Here is a 19,466-nt window from a genome sequence, read left to right on the forward strand (position 1 = left end):
TAGCCTTTCGTTCCCTGTATTTTACCTCTGCCACCTTTAGAATTTGAATGAGAGTATTCCATTCAACATCGTCAAAAGCCTTACTGTAAGTCTACAAATGCTATAAACGTAGGTTTGCCTTTCTTTAACCTATCTTCTATGAGAAGTCGTAGGATCAAGCATTGCCTCGTGTGTTCCTACATTTCTCCGGATTCCAAACTATCCTTCCCGAGGTCGGCTTCTACTAGTTTTTCCATTCCTCTGTAAAGGATTCGTGTCAGTATTTTGCAGCCGTGACTTATTAAACAAATAGCTCGGTAACTTTCGCACCTGACAGCCTAAAAAATAAGCTACAATAATTAAAAAGTAAGATGTTATACCCACTGCGACTGCTAGTGGCGGCAGATGGCGTGAAATCGTAGAAGTAAGGCTATCTCTGATGAATAGGACAGCTTTGGTCGAGTTTATATACTGTAAGCTGCATCGTTAAATCTAAATGTCGTGTGACTAGGGCCTCCCGTCGGGTAGACCGTTCGCCGGGTGCAAGTCTTTCGAGTTGACGCCACTTCGGCGACCTGCGCGTCGATGGGGATGAAGTGATGATGATAAGGACAACACAACACCCAGGCTCTGAGCGGAGAAAATCCCCGACCCAGCCGGAAATCGAACCGGGGCCCTTAGGATTGACATTCTGTCGCCCTGACCACTCAGCTACCGGGGGCGGACTTTACATCATTGATAACCAATCACGCGTGAGATATACTACATTGATTGGTTTAGTCGAATTTATAAGAAAAATTGATAGAGCAATAAATATATAAATTAAATACACACGTAAAATTTTACGTCTCCAATCCTATCATTCTTGATTTAAGTAAAAGAAAATGACAGGCGTGCTGTAATCGTTATTGTGTGCAGACTGCTCCCTTGTGGGCATTTGTATGTACTCGCTGCAGCAGAGGTAGCTCTACCTGGCTGCTGTTATCAATGGCTTGTCAGTATCGGTAGCCGTGGCAGAGTACGGTACTCTGAGGAGGTAACGGATGTCTGGTAGCTTGGAAGTCGACCTTCGTGCTTCAGTTTTGGTCGACGGTGGTAGCGAAAGCCTAACTGCCACAATATGGCCTCCAGTGATCAGAAGAAACCGCTTAAGCGATCATTTACATGGACTGTACATTACCGTCAAGATTCTGGTATTAAACTTGGACAATACCATCTTCAAACTCTCTATGCACATTAAAAAAAACACTATCGCTGTTGAACGAACATCTTGATTTTAGAGAAATATTCTTTTTTGAACTTTTAGATGACTTACTTTAGGGTGGCTGCAGCCTTTTCGTTATACTTATATTAGCAGCTATGTTTAGTGATAATTAAGACTGTCTAAGAAGATTATGACTGTACATATTGTCATACCATAGTTACAGCCATGGATGGCCATTCCAATATTAACCGTTTTAATAATTTTGATATACACTAAAGATTTTGACCAACTGTTGTCTATAACAGTTATTTACTATTGTAGTGATGTAACTGACACGTGTTTTACACATACAAAATGTGCTTCTTTTATTTACATGTTTATTGTCGCCAGTTACTGCGATGACATAGCATTTCTGCTACTATTGTTCGTAAAAATACAGAACATATATCTCATTTTCTGACAATCAGTCCTCAGACAAGTATCCTCTTCTACTTGTTCCTGGGATGAAACCTCTTTTATTTCTGTTAACATTCACAAGAATAATTTTCTCTTTTCTACTTATTTAATTTTTGTAAGTTAGCTCGATCTTCGTCGCTACTTAAATTTTGGTCATTTGGTGTGTGGAGTGTGTAATCGCTGCTCTTAGTATTGCAGAAATCGTGCACCACAGTGACAGTTGCGTAAACGCTAATGTGATGCCTCGTAAAAATGCAGTTCCAGACTGGAACTGAGGAAAACATTACGCTAGTGCGAACGTGCATGGATTGATTTCTACCTGATTTTACTCCCTACATCGTAAGCGTCCGATCTACAAGTTTTGCTGTACCAGCACGTGCTTCAGCAGATTTTTAACTTTCTTTTAAATCAATTTTAATTTTTCCCCGTTATGAACCGAAATTCTTTCCGAATTTCCACGGGTTTCAGCGTCACCTTTGACAGCTTTCGGTCGAAAATGTATAACCGTAATTCTGACAAGGAAAAGAGGTAAGAGACAATGTATTAGTACTTACTGATGAAATTACATAATAGTCCACGGTATTTCACTAACGCTTTCGTGAAACTGCAATCTAGCTCTACGCTCCGGAGAGTACGCCACTAGCGTGTAATTAGACCGGAGGTGGAAGGGAAGGGTAGTGTATATAAGCTCCAGAGAGAAGCTCAGGCAGCATCAATTATTGCCTGCGACGCATCCACCATCTTCAGCAGCGCAATGAGGATCCTGGTAAGAATGTGCCTCTTATCCACGCTTCTGTCGTTCCTCAAAACGCCCTCATTAGTGTGAGCAGCTTCAGTCTTCTCTTCTCATGTTGTTTATAATGAACTTCATACCAACTGCATTCACACGTGATTAGCACAAAATCACTCCTCTATTTATTCATGGAATAACAAATGAATACATAAAGGAAATACGAACCAGTAACTGAACCTTATGTCCTCAGCAGTATTCTCTCTGACACACATATATACAATCTAGACGAAAGTTATTTTAACAAAGAGCAGAAACAGCAAACAATTTTTGGACATCCAGCAGGCTGAGAGATTATATGGAAATTTCTCTTTTATCACATACCAGGTTCTTTATTTCTAATGCATTGCTTTCTGCACTGAGAGCACTTGTTCGTGGAACTTACTAGAAGACAAGCTGATATTTTGTTAGTCTTTACGTTGTTTCTTAAACATTTTTAAGATTTTTGTTCCGCCGGTAAGGCTTCCATTTCTACATAAGCGTCAACATCAAAACTTCATTGCACAAACTCTGGCAAACACACTGCTGCGTCTCTGAAAATACAAGTTTAGATATTAAATAGGAATTAAATAATATGCATAGGTTACTATTTCGTCTCAAAAGAGCCAAAATCGCGCTGATAGACCGTTTGGATTACATAACTGTTAGCAGACCAATGACCAATGTAATGTTCCCAGACAGAGATCGAAGTCGGGAGTAATATCTTTTGGTAGGTATGTGCCAACTCTAAGAGGTCCAACATCGCGATTGATACCTACTATGAGGTATTCCTTGTTGATGATGTCCACCAATTCAAACAAACAGCAGAAACTTACTTTTTCTATCAGTTTTAATAACCATTCATTGCCATTCATTGATAACTCTCTTAGTTTCTTCTTTTATGTGTTCTTGTCAAGTCTGCAATGTTAGACGTGTTGTGCAGTAATTGTGTTCCGCTAAGCGCAGGTTTCTGACCGAAATAGTGAAACATGTAAGTTTTTATTTCCTCATAAATAATTCTCTACTCATCACACAACTGCTTGATGGATTAAATTGAAGAATGAGTTAATAATAAATTCACTCGTCGGTCTATCGGAAAGCAGGACTCTTCTAGCTATTGCAGTTAGTGAACAGTAACCCTTTAATAGTAAATTGTTCAAGTTAGCAAAGGCATATAAGTATGTCCACTAATTTTCTTTGGGAGAAGTAACACATTAAATGTCTCTTAGCGGAAATTGAACTGGACACTGGATTTATGTAATGAACTAATGGTTCCCATTTAAGACTCACATTTTTAATAGTCTTCTAACTGGTTTGAGGTAGCCCGCCACGTATTCCTGTCCTGTGCCAACCTCTTCATCACAGAATAGCAACTGCATCCTATGTCTTCATTTACTTGAATTTTTTTGGTCGTGCTCAAATCTCTGTCTTCTTACGCAGGTTTAACCCTCTACTGCTCTCTCTAGTACCGTTCAAGTTCTTCCCTGATATCTTAACGCATGTCCCATCATCCTGTCACTTCTTCTTGTTAATGTTGCCGTCCGGGGTTGCCGAGCGGTTCTAGGCGCTACAGTCTGGAACCGCGCGACCGCTAAGGTCGCAGGTTCGAATCCTGCCTCGGGCATCGATGTGTGTGATGTCCTTAGGTTAGTTAGATTTAAGTAGTTCTATGTTCTAGGGGACTGATGACCTTAGAAGTTGAGTCCCATAGTGCTCAGAGCCATTTGAACCATTTGTCAATGTTTCTCAAATGCTTCTTTCTTCGCCGATTCAGAGGAGAAAATCATTATTCCTTGCCTTATTAGTCCACCTAAATTTCAACAACCTTCCATAGCACCACATATCATACCCTTCGATTCACTTTTTTCCTATTTTTCTTTAGCCGATGATCCTCTGCCATAGAATGTTGTGCTCTAAATGTAGATTCTCAGAAATTTCTTTCTGAAATGTCTGCTACTAACAGACCTCTCTTGGAAAAAAATGCCCTCTTTGCCTGTCCTAATCTACCTTTTATGTCCTCCTTCCTTTCCCCATTTTGTGTTATTTTTATCCAGTTTAGCTGAATTCCTTTACTTCGCCTACATCGTAGTCACTAATTGTAATGTTAAGTTTATCGCTAATTTCATCTATGCTACTGTTCATTACTTTCGTCTTTCTTCGATTTACTGTCAGTCCATATTCTGTGCTGATTAAGTTGTTCATTCCATTCAACAGGTCCTGGGATGTATCAATTTCACTCCTGAAACATTCTTTTATTTCCGTTATTATTGAATACACATATAGACAGGCCATGAGAGACCATAAGTCTTACACCCTATTAATCTGGGAATTTCGTTCTTTTTTTTTTTGCCAGCAATACTATTCTCTCTTACCCCACCTTTACCTATAGTTTACCCCAAATTTAAAAATTTCAAACAGCACGCACAATACTGCATTGTCGAACCCTTCCTCTAAGTTGTCAAATCGGATGGATGTATTTTTCGTAACTTTTGCATCTATTATCAAGCACAAAGTCAGAAATGCCTCTCTGGATACCCCTTTCTTACCAAAAGTTACACTGATCTAAAAGACCCCCGGTATTCTTTTTCTGCTTTCTTAAATCTTGTTCTCCATATTCAGAGTGCATGAAATTTTCAGTGTTTCTTATATATAATGAAAGGCTGGCGTAATATTTATAAACTGTTAACGTCTGCACCGTGAGCAGTCTTCTGTGAGACGTGCTGTTAATCGTAACCGTACAGCAGACATGGTACACATTCCATACCAAGAAAACTTTTTCAGGTCTGTGTGTTGCTGTTTGGACTGGCTCTGGCCGAGGAGAAGCAAGTGGAAAAGCGTGGGCTGATTGGCTACCTGGGTAGCTATGGCGGCGGTGGGTACGGATCGACTATCGACCACGGCATCGGCGCCAGCAGCTACAGCAGCGGCGGGATCAGTGGTGGATACGGGGGTGGCTACGCTGGTGGTTATGGAGGTGGCTTTGGAGGCGGCTATGGAGGCGGCTATGGAGGCGGCATCGCCTCTGCTGTTGGAGGCGCTCGCGTCACCAACATCGCCATCACCAAGCAGGTGCCCATCCCGTACCCAGTACCAGTGCAGCGTACTGTCCCAGTACCAGTCAGGGTTCCTGTCACGGTGCCAGTCAACAGGCCTGTACCGGTGCCCGTCCCACAGCCGTACCCTGTCCCCGTGCAGAGGCCAGTCCCAGTACCTGTGAGTGTCCCTAGCCCTGTCCCCGTGCCAGTACCACAGCCCGTCGTCGTAAACCAGCCGGTACCTGTCGTCGTGGGAGGTGGAGCTGGTGTCGGCGGAGGTCTCGGAGGCGGCTACGGCGGCGGCTTTGGTGGAGGCTACGGAGGAGGCTACGGTGGTGGCTACGGTGGTGCCATCGGCGGTGGCTACGGTGGTGGCTACGCTGGGGGTATCTCTGGAGGCATTGCTGGAGGGTATGGAGGCTACGGGAAATATGGCCACTAACATCAGCAGCTGACGCCAACATCTCAAACAACACACAGTGTCATTCATAAATCATTCCATACTTTTTGTAACTACAAAAATAATAAAATCTGCAGTTAAGAAATTCCTTAAGATTTACTCCATCTTATGTTCACAACCAACCTTGTTTATAATCGAGATTTCTGCTATATTCCGTTCTACCCTTTAATGGTACTCATCACTATTTTCGAACATATATGCGACAAAGCAACTCAAACCTCTGTGATTTTTGTCATGTACTTCACATGTTCTCAACTTATATAACTTAAGTGACAATTTTGTGTCTAAAGCCATGCAGATCGCCCTTATTCACTGGTAAGTTACTGAATGCAAAAACAACTGAAATACAGAGAACATTAAAATTCTTTAGCGTAATAGAAACACAATAGCGATTAGATTCTATGTCTTATTTTTCATTCTATCGCTTCCAAGCAGGTTGTGTGATATTAGGCAGAATGATGATTAAGTAACGCATCCACATGAAACTAAGCAGATTGTAAAGCATGGGTTGGAGAGTAATGTGCCCAGTAAGTGGATACAGGAAGGAAAAATCCACCAACGTTTAACAAAGAAATTAGGAATGTGTTGAGGAAGCACAGGCTGTTGAGTTCTCGTTTCAAAAGTGATGCACAAATGACGACAAGTGAAGGTTAGAAGAGATTCGTGCATCTATCAAAAGGTCAAAAGGTCTATGTGCGAAGCATGCAACCACCAGCGTCGAACCTTAGCAAAAGATCTGGCAGAGAACCCAAGAAATGTCTGGTCGTATGTACAGTCGCAAATACTGTGAAGGAAGGCAGAGTACGGAATACATCCAGCAAACAATATAGGACGTAGTTTGTAAGTGCTACTCTAAAATGAAGAGGTTGGCGCAGGAGAGGATTTCGTGGCGGGCCGCATTAAACCAGTCAGAAGACTGACGACTCAAAAAAAAAAAAAAAATATATATATATATATATATATATATATATATATATATATATATATATATATATATGTATGTATGTATGTATGTATGTATATAATTCATAGAGGGTCTATAGCTTCCATTCAGTCCCTTATTGATCAGTCTGGTATGGCAGCTGAAGACAGCAAAACGAAAGCCGACTTCAAGCTCAAAAGTCGTTCATACAGGGGAATCGTGCAACGGACAGAGTCCCGTATGGATGACAAGTGAAAAATTTGAAAGCAAATAAATCACCAAGTCTGGATGGAATCCCAATTCGGTGTTACAAAGAGTACTCTACGTCGTGGGCCATTACCTAGCCTGCATTTATCGTGAATCTCTCGCCCAGCACGAAGTCCCGGCAAATAGCGCAGGCGGCTCAAGTATATAAGAAGGTTTAAAAGACCCGACCCGCAAAATTACAGACCAATATCCCTAACTCGGGTTTTCTGCAGAATCCTTGAACATATTCTCAGTTCGAATATATTAACCTTTCTTGAGAATGAGAAGATTATGCCCACGAATCCGCATGGTTCTAGAAAGCATCGCTCATGTGAAACTCAATTTGACCTTTACTCACATAGTATGCTACGAAATGTGGATGAAGGGCAACAAGCTGACCCATATTTCTAGATATCCGGAAAGCATTTGACACTGTATCCCTTTCCAGGCTGTTAACGACGGTACAAATATACAGAATACGTTCAAAGATATGTGAATGGATCGAAGACTTCTTAAGTAATAGAACCCAGTATGTCATCATCGACGGCGAGTGTTCATCAGAGACAAGGTTATCGTCAGATGTGTCCCAGGGAGTGTGAGCGGTTCGCTGTTGTTCTCTACACACACGAATGGTTTTGCGGACTGCGTGGGCAGCAGTCTGTGATTGTTTGTTGATGTTGCTGTGGTGTACGGTAACGTGCCGAAGTTTAATGACTGTAGGAAGACACAAAACAACCTAGACTGGATTTCCAGTTAATGTGATGAATGGCTGCTAGCTCTAAATGTGGAAAAATGTAAGTTAATGCGAGTGAGTAGGAAGAAAAAACCTGTAATGCTTGAATACGGTACTACTAGTGTCCTTGTCACAGTCAAGTCTTTTAAATATCTGGGCGTAACGTTGGCTACGAAATGGAACGGTCGACTTTGGTTCATTGGTAGAATTTTAGGAAAGAGCGGTTCACCTGTAAGGGAGACCGCTATGGCACGCTGGTACTGCTCTAGTGCTTAAGATCCGTAACTAGTCGGACTGAAGGAAGACATCGAAGCAATTCAGAGGCAGGCCGCTAGATATGTTACCGGTAGGTCTGAACATAATGTGTTACTGAGATGGTTATGGAATTCAAATGGGAAATTCTGGTGGGGAGGCTACGTTCTTTTCGAGAAACACTAAAAATAAAATTTAAAGAACTGGCGTCTGAAACTGACCTCCACTAGAATCTACTGCCGCCAACATACATTGCGCGTAAGGAGCACAAAGAGAAGATTCAGGAAATTAGGGCTCATACGAAGGCATACAGACAGTCGTTTTTCGTCCCTCTATTTGCAAGTGGAACAGGAGAGGAAATGACTAGTAATGATACCCTATGCCATGCACCATACTGTGGCTTGCAGAGTATCTATGTAGATGTAGAAACTACAGAAATAAAATAATGTTCACATCATCGTTATATTTATCGAAACGTCCCGCCTGAGACTATCCAATAGTGATTCCAAATATTGGGTAACACGATATCTACGAGGCGAACATTACGTTCTTGTCGATTTATTTTTCACTGTCGATGTGGATCACTGTTTCACTAATAATCACCCTAACGTGTAACATCGTCGTTCAGATTTTAGACAAGAAGGCTGTTCCTTATTCGTTCACAGAATGCACTTGACACGATTTGGAATCGATCTTTGAATTCGATTTGGAGCACAGTACACACTACTGTAATGATTTAGCCATGCGGACAAGGCAGGATCTACCACATGTCGTGAAGAAATACACTCCTGGAAATTGAAATAAGAACACCGTGAATTCATTGTCCCAGGAAGGGGAAACTTTATTGACACATTCCTGGGGTCAGATACATCACATGATCACACTGACAGAACCACGGGCACATAGACACAGGCAACAGAGCATGCACAATGTCGGCACTAGTACAGTGTATATCCACCTTTCGCAGCAATGCACGCTGCTATTCTCCCATGGAGACGATCGTAGAGATGCTGGATGTAGTCCTGTGGAACGGCTTGCCATGCCATTTCCACCTGGCGCCTCAGTTGGACCAGCGTTCGTGCTGGACGTGCAGACCGCGTGAGACGACGCTTCATCCAGTCCCAAACATGCTCAATGGGGGACAGATCCGGAGATCTTGCTGGCCAGGGTAGTTGACTTACACCTTCTAGAGCACGTTGGGTGGCACGGGATACATGCGGACGTGCATTGTCCTGTTGGAATAGCAAGTTCCCTTGCCGGTCTAGGAATGGTAGAACGATGGGTTCGATGACGGTTTGGATGTACCGTGCACTATTCAGTGTCCCCTCGACGATCACCAGTGGTGTACGGCCAGTGTAGGAGATCGCTCCCCACACCATGATGCCGGGTGTTGGCCCTGTGTGCCTTGGTCGTATGCAGTCCTGATTGTGGCGCTCACCTGCACGGCGCCAAACACGCATACGACCATCATTGGCACCAAGGCAGAAGCGACTCTCATCGCTGAAGACGACACGTCTCCATTTGTCCCTCCATTCACGCCTGTCGCGACACCACTGGAGGCGGGCTGCACGATGTTGGGGCGTGAGCGGAAGACGGCCTAACGGTGTGCGGGACCGTAGCCCAGCTTCATGGAGACGGTTGCGAATGGTCCTCGCCGATACCCCAGGAGCAACAGTGTCCCTAATTTGCTGGGAAGTGGCGGTGCGGTCCCCTACGGCACTGCGTAGGATCCTACGGTCTTGGCGTGCATCCGTACGTCGCTGCGGTCCGGTCCCAGGTCGACGGGCACGTGCACCTTCCGCCGACCACTGGCGACAACATCGATGTACTGTGGAGACCTCACGCCCCACGTGTTGAGCAATTCGGCGGTACGTCCACCCGGCCTCCCGCATGCCCACTATACGCCCTCGCTCAAAGTCCGTCAACTGCACATACGGTTCACGTCCACGCTGTCGCGGCATGCTACCAGTGTTAAAGACTGCGATGGAGCTCCGTATGCCACGGCAAACTGGCTGACACTGACGGCGGCGGTGCACAAATGCTGCGCAGCTAGCGCCATTCGACGGCCAACACCGCGGGTCCTGGTGTGTCCGCTGTGCCGTGCGTGTGATCATTGCTTGTACAGCCCTCTCGCAGTGTCCGGAGCAAGTATGGTGGGTCTGACACACCGGTGTCAATGTGTTCTTTTTTCCATTTCCAGGAGTGTATATTGTCGTTCATTATTTCTGGACCTGTAATTTCTTTTGTCAATGAAATTCATACGTGAGATCAAACCATTATAATAACAAATTAATTTTTCCTCCATTGTTCTCACCTGAACTGTCATTACGTACCTGGACTGGCTTTGTTGTTGACATTTCACTTAAAAAAAATGGTTCAAATGGCTCTGAGCGCTATGGGACTTAACATCTGAGGTCATCAATCCCCTAGAACTTAGGACTACTTAAACCTAACTAACCTAAGGACATCACGCACATCCATGCCCGAGGCAGGATTCGAACCTGTGACTGTAGCGGTCGCGTGGTTCCAGACTGTAGCGCCTAGAACAGCTCGGCCACCCCGGCCGGCCCGACATTTCACTTAAATAAAGCTTTTATGTAATTGGGAAATAATAAAATATGTAATAGGACACACAGTTATAATCCATATGTCACCTTGTGGCTTGTGGTGGATGTTATTTTCTGAATGGTATCAATTTCCCCGTTTCCTGTTACATTAGCGGATAGGGCGAGGGGAGTGTTATTAGTGATAAGCCTTCATATTACCTCGAATCTCTCTGTCATAGCTTTTACGGTCTTTCCGCGAAAAATACGTAGGAGTAACAAATATGTTGGTTGGCTCTTTTACGAACGTATATTTTCGAAATTTTAACAGTAATCCCCACTGTGACGCACAACGCCTCTCTTGTGCTTGCTCATTTGTGGAAGAACACTAAAAAACGCAAAGAGACTTAACTGTATATGAACAGTCTTTTTCCAAACAATAGTGATTTAATGTACAGCCCATATATTGTACTTCTAAACTGTAGTCGCGAACTCTTTCACAGATCTACAACTGTACAATACGATACAGTAATAGAGCTTTGATTTGTACGACACAGGTCTCTGGCAACAGAACCTCTGACTCAACCAACATGAAAAGTCGTATACACATATGGAAAGCTCTTGGCAAATTGATCACACAGAATATCGCAGAGTGACAACCATGATTCGCAGTTTAAGTACATAATTTTCAGTTCAGATCAATACCTAGTATTGATTTGTAGATAACTGACTTTAGTTGTATCCTGTTCGCAGGCTAAAAACAGAAGAAGGGTGGAAAAAGAAGGATTATTAATTATTGTTTGACAACTCGTCGAGGGCAAAGACAAAAGCGATGTAACTTGAGTAGTACAAAACTGAGTAATGACCTTCTGCCCCTCTACGGCACCATCTCGACAATTTCCCGTGTGTTTAAAGAAAACCCCAAAATAACAATATTACTTAAAGTTATTGATGTGTGAAAGACATGAAAAACACAATATAAATATTTAGTGGAAAAAATTGTCAGTAACTTTGTGAAGATGGATGAAGTTGCTATTAAAACCAAATTAATGTAATGATAGTATTATATACTTCTGCAAAATCTGGTATTAAGGTGGCTTTATGAGAAGTTTTTAGTAAGCATAACAAATGAAGCAACATATCGAAAATGGAAGGAAACAAAAGTATGAAAATTTCTAAAGTGAAATGAAAGTGAAAGGCGTACAGGGTGAGTCACTAACTATTGCCACCTCGAATAACTCCGAAAGTATCATAGTGGCTGAAAAGTTTGAGGGACAAATGCTGCATGGGACAATGGGAGCTATAATATGTCTTTGGTTTTTTGTTGCTAGGTTGGGTCGAGTCAGAGATATGAAGGTCAGCTTTCTTTTTTTAAATTGGATGCTATAGTTTGGTACTTATTTTCTGATACCGGCTATCGAGAGGAATCCAATGACGTCTAACAGTAAGGTCTTTGAAGGTCAACGAAGGTCGAAACGGTGGCATGAAAGTCCATTTACAGGTGTTAGACGTGATGACCATTCGTATCAATGAAGTGCTGAAATCTTATCATGGATTGAGTGGTATTATATCGCTGCTGCACGCTCGGTGGAGGCCGTAAAGTCGATACACGATAACAGAGCATTGTCACAGTGGACAGTAGTAGTGGTCCCTCACCTTGAGTCCACATTCGATGCTCGTGATCATAGATTTGGTAATGTTGAGGTGACTACCCGATGATTGTCTATAACGTTGGATCGAAGTTGTGGCATCGTGTAATTTTGTGGGAGGGCGTGCGAGAAGTAGGACGTCGTCCACAAAGGCCAGGCAGTGGAAGTGTGGCTGTGCGACGTATGTCCTGTACGACAGGGTAGGAAGCCTTCGATAACAGGTTCGAGAGCGCTTGCATACAAAGTAGTAGACAGAGGGCATCCTTGACTGACCTAATGCTGGTCAGGGATCGGTCCAGCCAAACGTCCATTCGCCTGGAGCATGGATGTGGCATTGCAAACAAAGCGGCAGGTGGAAGCTATGAACGACGATGGGAACCCCATTCGTTCCGACACCGAGAGAAGAAACTGGAGGCGGATCCGGTCGAAGACGCTGTTGAAACCTATGGAAATTTTAGAAATTTGTGGTATGTTCTACGGGACCAAACTGCTGAAGTCACCGGTACCTAGGCTTACAATACTCAATCTAACTTGAACTAACTTACGCAAAGGACAAAACACACACACACACAGACACACACATGCCCAGGGATGACTAATCTCCGACGGGGGAGCCGTGTGAACCGTGGCAAGGCGCCCTAGACCGCACGGCTACCCGGCGATCCGGAGACCTATCGACACCGGTACTGCAGAAAGTTGGCAGAAAGCGACCAGCTCAGTAAGGTCTCGACATTGACCTATGGCCGTCTGGAGGCTGGCCCCGCCACCTCACGACGTACTTGGTAAAGGTAGGAAGACAAGGGAATATTTCAGTTAGATTACATCATGGTCAGACAGAGATTCTGAAATAATATATTGGGTTGTATGTCGTATCCAGGAGCAGATATAGGCTCAGATCACAATGTGGTAGTGACGAAGTTCAAGAGACAAGTCAGGAAGGTTCAGTGCCAAAAGAAGTGGATACGGAAGTACTAAGAATTGAGGAGGTACGGTTGAAGCTCTCTGAGGCTATAGATGCTGCGATAAGGAGTAGCTCAGTAGGCAATTCAGTTGAAGAGAAATGGGCATCTCTGAAAAGGCAATCACAGAAATTTGACAGAAAACCGTCAGCACAAAGAAAGTAACTGCGATGAAACCATGTATAACAAATAGGAAGTGTAGGGAAGCTAAGGAGAAATGACTGCATGAAAAATGTGAAGAAATCGAGAAAGAAATGACAGCCGGAAGGACTGACTCAACATACAGAAAAACCAAAAGAACCTTCGTTGAAACTAAAAGCAAGGGCGGTAACATTAAGAGTGAACTGGGAATACCACTGTTAAATGAAGAAGAGAGACCGAATGAATGGAAAGAGTACATTAAAGGCCTCCATGAGAGGGAAGAGTTGTCTGATGTGATAGAAGAAGAAATAGAAATCGATTCAGAAGAGATAAGGGATCCAGTATTACAATTAGAATTTAAAATGAGTTATGGAGGATTTATGGCGGAAGGGACAGATACGTTCCATTATAATTTCACAAATTTGTTGGGGGAAGTGGGAACAAAAATACTACTCACGTTGTGTGCAGGATGTATGAGTCTGGCGACATACCATCTGACTTTCGGAAAAATAACATCCATACAATTCCGAAGACTGCAAGAGCCGACAATTGCGAATATTAACGCACAATCAGCTTAACAGCTCATGCATCCAAGTTGCTGACAATGGAAAAGAAAATTGAGGATGTGTTGGATGGCGATCAGTTTGGCTTTAGAAAAGGTAAAGGCACCACAGAGGATTTCTGACATTTCGATTGATAAAGGAAGCGAGACTAAAGAAAAATGAATACACGTTAATAGGATATGTCGACTTCAAAAAGTGTACGAAAATGTCGAAGGGTGCAAAATGTTCGAAATTCTGAGAAAAATTTGGTAATCCATAGGGAATGACGGGTAATATACAATATGTACAAGAACCAAGAGGGGATAATCAGAGTGGAAGACCACGGACGATGTGCTAGGATTAAAAAGAGTGTAAGACAGGGTTGTAGTCTTTAGTTCCTCCTGTTCAATCTGTACATCGACGAAGCAATGATGGAAATAAAAGAAAAGTTCAGGTGTGGGATTAAAATTCAAGGTGAAAGGATATCAATGATACGATTTGTTGATGACATTGCTGTTGTTTGTTGTTATTGTGGTCTTCAGTCCTGAGACTGGTTTGATGCAGCTTTCCATGCTACTCTATCCTGTGCAAGCTTCTTCATGTCTCAGTACCTACTGCAGCCTACATCCTTCTGAATCTGCTTAGTGTATTCATCTCTTGGTCTCCCTCTACGATTTTTACCCTCCACGCTGCCCTCCAGTACCAAAATGGGGATAACTTGATGCCTCAGAACATGTCCTACCAACCGATCCCTTCTTCGAGTCAAGTTGTGCCACAAACTCCTCTTCTCCCCAATTCCATTCAATACCTCCTCATTAGTTATGTGATCAACCCATCTAATCTTCAGCATTCTTCTGTAGCACCACATTTCGAAAGCTTCTATTCTCTTCTTGTCTAAACTATTTATCGTCCATGTTTCACTTCCATACATGACTACACTCCATATAAAAACCTTCAGAAACGACTTTCTGACACTTAAATCAATACTCGATGTTAACAATTTTGTCTTCTTCAGAAACGCTTTCCTTGCCATTGCCAGTCTACATTTTATGTCCTCTCTACTTCGACCATCATCAGTTATTTTGCTCCCCAAATAGCAAAACTCCTTTACTACTTTAAGTGTCTCATTTCCTAATCTAATTCCCTCAGCATCACCTCACTTAATTCGACTACATTCCATTATCCTCGTTTTGCTTTGGTTGATGTCAAGACATTGTCCATTCGGTTCAACTGCTCTTCCAGGTCCTTTGCTGTCTCTGACAGAATCACAATGTCATCGGCGAACCTCAAAGTTTTCATTTTTCTCTATGGGTTTTAATACCTACTCCGAACTTTTCTTTTGTTTCCTTTACTGCTTGCTCAATATACAAATTGAATAGCATCGGAGAGAGGCTACAACCCTGTCTCACTCCCTTCCCAACTACTGCTTCCCTTTCATGTCTCTCGACTCTTACAACTGCCTTCTGGTTTCTGTATAAATTGTAAATAGCCTTTCGCTCCCTGTATTTTACCCCTGCCACCTTCAGAATTTGAAAGAGAGTATTCCAGTCAACATGACATTGCTATCCTGAGTGAAAGTTAAGAAGAATTAAGATGTCTTCTAATTGGAATGAACAGTCTAATGAGTACAGAATATGGATAGAGAGTAAATCGGAGAAAGACGAAAGTAATGAGAAGTAGCAAAATGAGAACCGTAAGAAGCTAAATACCAAGATTGGTGATCACGAATTCGATGAAGTTAAGCGTTTCTGCCACCTAGACAGCAAAATAATCCATGATTGACGGAGCATGGAGGACGTAAAAAGCAGACTATTACTGGCAAAAAGGATTTTCCTGACCGAGAGAAGTTCGTTAGTATCAAACGTAGACCGAAACTTCAGCAAGAAATTTCTGGAATGTACGTTTGGAGCATATAATTGTATGGCAGTGAAACACGGACTGTTGGAAAACCGGAACAGAGGAAACTAGAAGAATTTGAGATGTGGTGCCGCAAAAGAATGTTGAAAATTATGTGGACTGATAACGTAATGGAGGAGAAGGTTTTTCGCAGAATGGGAGAGGAAGGAACGTACGGAAAAAGCTGAGAAGAAGAAGGGATGGATTGGCAGGACATCAGTTATGACATCAGTGAATAACTTCCATGGTACTAGAGGGAGCTGTAGCGGGTGAAAATTGTGGAGGAAGACAGAGGTTGGAATACATGCAGCAAATAACTGAGGACCTAGTTAGAATGTTCTTCTCCGAGATGTAGGGGTGGCACAGGAGAGGAATTCATGGAGGGCAGCATCAAATCTGTCAAAAAACAGATGACTCACAAAAAAAAAAGGAAAACGTAGTTCGTTGACGTCGTGTTGACGAGATTGATGCCCCGGGTATCAAACAGTGTGAGGACTATACCACGTTAGTCAAATACTCATCGAGCCCATCGTGTATTTGCCTTTCGCAAGTCTAGTAAGAAGCAATCTTCCGTTTCACCTTTATTTGTCGTGGACGATGAAAGCAAGCTGTATTTAACCTCTGGCGGAATTGTATTTGAATCTGTTCTGATTTTTTGAAATAGACTTGTTTTCCTCCAGTCACGTCGTAAAGTTTGAATATAGAATATGCTCTATGATCCTCCAACGTCAGTGACATTGGTCTGTAATTCCGTGTATCCGCACTTTTTACTCTTCTTGTAAACAGTACTGACCTCACCCCTTTCCTGTCACTCTGAAATCTGGCTGGAGAAGAGGTTGTTGGAAATATGAGCTATGAAAGGAACTAATTTCACAGTGTATTCTACGTGTAACGTAACTGGATTTCCTTAGTGGCCTGGCATCTTGTTCTCTTGTTTTTCATTGCCGGAGTGCTAATATCAGCAGCTCTATTTGTTAAACGTACGGCAGCCAGACGCTGGTGTGGTATAAACGTTCTGAGTAAATACATTTTTAGAGGCGATATTTAATATTTCTGTTTTCTGTCTTCTCTCTTCAGTACCAGATGGATACACGAGAGACTGGCTGGAAGTCTTGACCAGAAGTTATCAGGGTTTTTTAGTAGACATTTATCCAGGATCTGAGTGTGAACATTATTGTCGGCTTGTCACATGGCCTTTCTTACGGGTGTTAAAGATGATAATAAGTTTTCTCTATCCTTTCCCTTGTTGTCTATTTTTCGGGGAGAGGGTAGCATTCTTTTAAAACTACGATAAATCGATGTGAGTCATCACCGTATTTTATTACTTTACATGGTACGCATTTATCTAGACACTGCAGTTTATAGAGTCTTTCAGTTTTAGTCACAAAGGTTCTACGTCTACCACATCTGAACTAAAGTTCTCAGTTCATTATTTAAACAAGATGGAGACTGTTGGTTAGATAAAATATGTGTATTGGCGTACCTTTCTTCATAATTTTTTGACTTTGGCGATCATCGTTCCCGTAATTTGATCGTGATCGTTAATAACTCCTATCGTGATTTTCCAGCCCCTTTAAGCATGTGAGCTCTGGTTAATGGTAAGGCCCGAGCGAATTGTTTATTATATTTCTTCCTGAAATAAATTACAGTTTCCTTTTTGTAGTTCTCTGTTAAAGAATTTTTTTTCATATGGCGTATGAACTTATTAAAAATGATTCATAGGTGCAATCATGCTTAAACCATAACTTCACTTTTAGTATAACCAGTCACTTTTCTTGCTGTTAACAGTACTTACTAAGTTGCTGGGAGAGTGTTTCGTGTCGGCGACTTCTTGCCGCGTGGTCCTGGCTTACTTGCTGCTGTGTGCACGTCTCTCGAGCATTTCCTAGCGGGGCTTGCTGTTTGTTAAAAGTCGCAAGTCCTAGCTGTCTGTGCACAAGCTGTGTACTTTATGTTATCTGACTTGCACTGTAAACGAAATTTTGCTGTCGGCTAAGAGTGCTTTGATTAACTGGCTTCACTCAAGAAGTTTTTATTTAATTTTTAATGCATATTGTAGTCTTGTCCTAAGTTTATTGTAAATCTTTTGATGTTAACTGTTTGCGGGTCTGCCTGTTGTTTTGAAGAGATTTGTCTAAACTGTTTTAATTATTTTATGATATACAGGACATAAAATCCCGTCTGAGGCCTGCGATCATTTTTATGTTAATAATTGGCAACCAATGCTGTACAATCGCAATAAAGTCCTGACATGTTCTTATAAAAGTCAATTGAACATCACATGGCTTTGTTGTGATTGTACAGCATTGTTTCCTAATCATTAATTATTTTAATTGCCTGGTTTATTTAAATTTGATTAAGTCAAAAATTTTTAAAAAGACCAATATTGTTATGGTCTTATTTCTTGTATTGGTTGAAGACCATTATTATTCTAATTCAGCAGCTCTTACTCACCATTTTGAACGCTTTCATTTTTGTAATGTCAAACCAACTTTAATTTTCTTAACTGTTTTTAGAAGGGGACGTGTTATTACTCAAAAATATATATAAAAATAAATGTTGTTCAAAGACAAATTATGTTACTTAAAGGGGCCTAGTCGTTGTAAGTCGTTGAGCCAGGTAATTCTCGATTTTAATAGCAACAGATTAATTTGGGGCTTCTCAGTCGAATGGACACGTAAAATGCCGCTTTAAAAATAATTTTGCCAATAACGGGAAACAAACGGACGTTTTCCGTCGACACTGGGCGACCCTTGAAAGACGTAACGAGCGATGTTTGTCTGGGCTGATAAAAGGCACACACTGCAAAAACTAAATTGCAGATATATCACCAAACACCAGAGATAATGCACCTGTTGACTGATAGAAGAGACACCATGTATATACAATAAACACACACACACAGTGTGCGGTCGCATTCAAGTGGCAATGCGATGCTCACTGTCTTTTTCGACATCCAAGGTTAGACATTCATAGAATTCTTCGATCACGGAGGAAACAAAGAAGTGTGCTGTAAGACACTCCATAGCCTACACAAGTCCATCAGGAGCAGACGGCCTGGGCTGCTCATGGAGGGAGCGATTCTGCTCCAGGGTAATGCACATCCACATGTCTTCAGCGTCACGCAAAGCGAAATGACCAAGATCAAGTGTAAACAGCTCGAGCACTCACCCTACAGCCCGGACATGTGTTTGGTCTTTTTTTTTAAAAAAAAAAAAGTCTTCAATGGACGCGCTTCATCTCGGAGGAGGAACTGAAGGTCTCGGAGGAGGACAGAAATTCTGGCAAGAGGGAAACCTTTGGCTCGCGAAACGGAGGGGCAGATGTGCTCAGGTCTCTGGTGATTACTTTTAAATAAAGACTTCAACTATACCGGCATGTAACATTTGTCTACATCCCAGCCATCTTGTACACCGACATAAAACAATTATTTCTACTGTCTTCTTTAACAGGAAACATCCTGTAAAACTGTTTCTCAGTGGAGGGGGATGATGAGAGATGTGTGTATGATGAGCTATGGCTACAAGTTGCGTAACCTGTTTTGTTCTGTACCTTGAACATATGACTGATATTCAGCGTGTCCGGAAAACCCCGTTGCAAAATTTTTCGGCTTGTTAAGTGGAGTGAGTAGATCATGTACTGAATTGGAAGCCATGTACGGAAACGTATTGCTTCTGCGC

The 19,466-nt window shown here is 42.3% G+C and overlaps 1 protein-coding gene across 1 annotated transcript in view; it reads left to right on the top strand.

The window, feature by feature from the left end:
* The window catches only part of LOC126235514 (uncharacterized), a 177,834-nt gene that overhangs the window by 51,445 nt on the left and 106,923 nt on the right, over positions 1 to 19,466 (top strand). The window contains exons 4-5 of the mRNA XM_049944232.1: positions 2,294 to 2,405; positions 5,190 to 5,619. Coding sequence (XP_049800189.1) covers positions 2,294 to 2,405; positions 5,190 to 5,619 — 542 coding nt within the window. The remainder of the gene's footprint in view (positions 1 to 2,293; positions 2,406 to 5,189; positions 5,620 to 19,466) is intronic.

This window comes from Schistocerca nitens, chromosome 2 (assembly GCF_023898315.1).
Source record: "Schistocerca nitens isolate TAMUIC-IGC-003100 chromosome 2, iqSchNite1.1, whole genome shotgun sequence".
In the NCBI taxonomy this organism is placed as follows: domain Eukaryota; kingdom Metazoa; phylum Arthropoda; class Insecta; order Orthoptera; family Acrididae; genus Schistocerca; species Schistocerca nitens.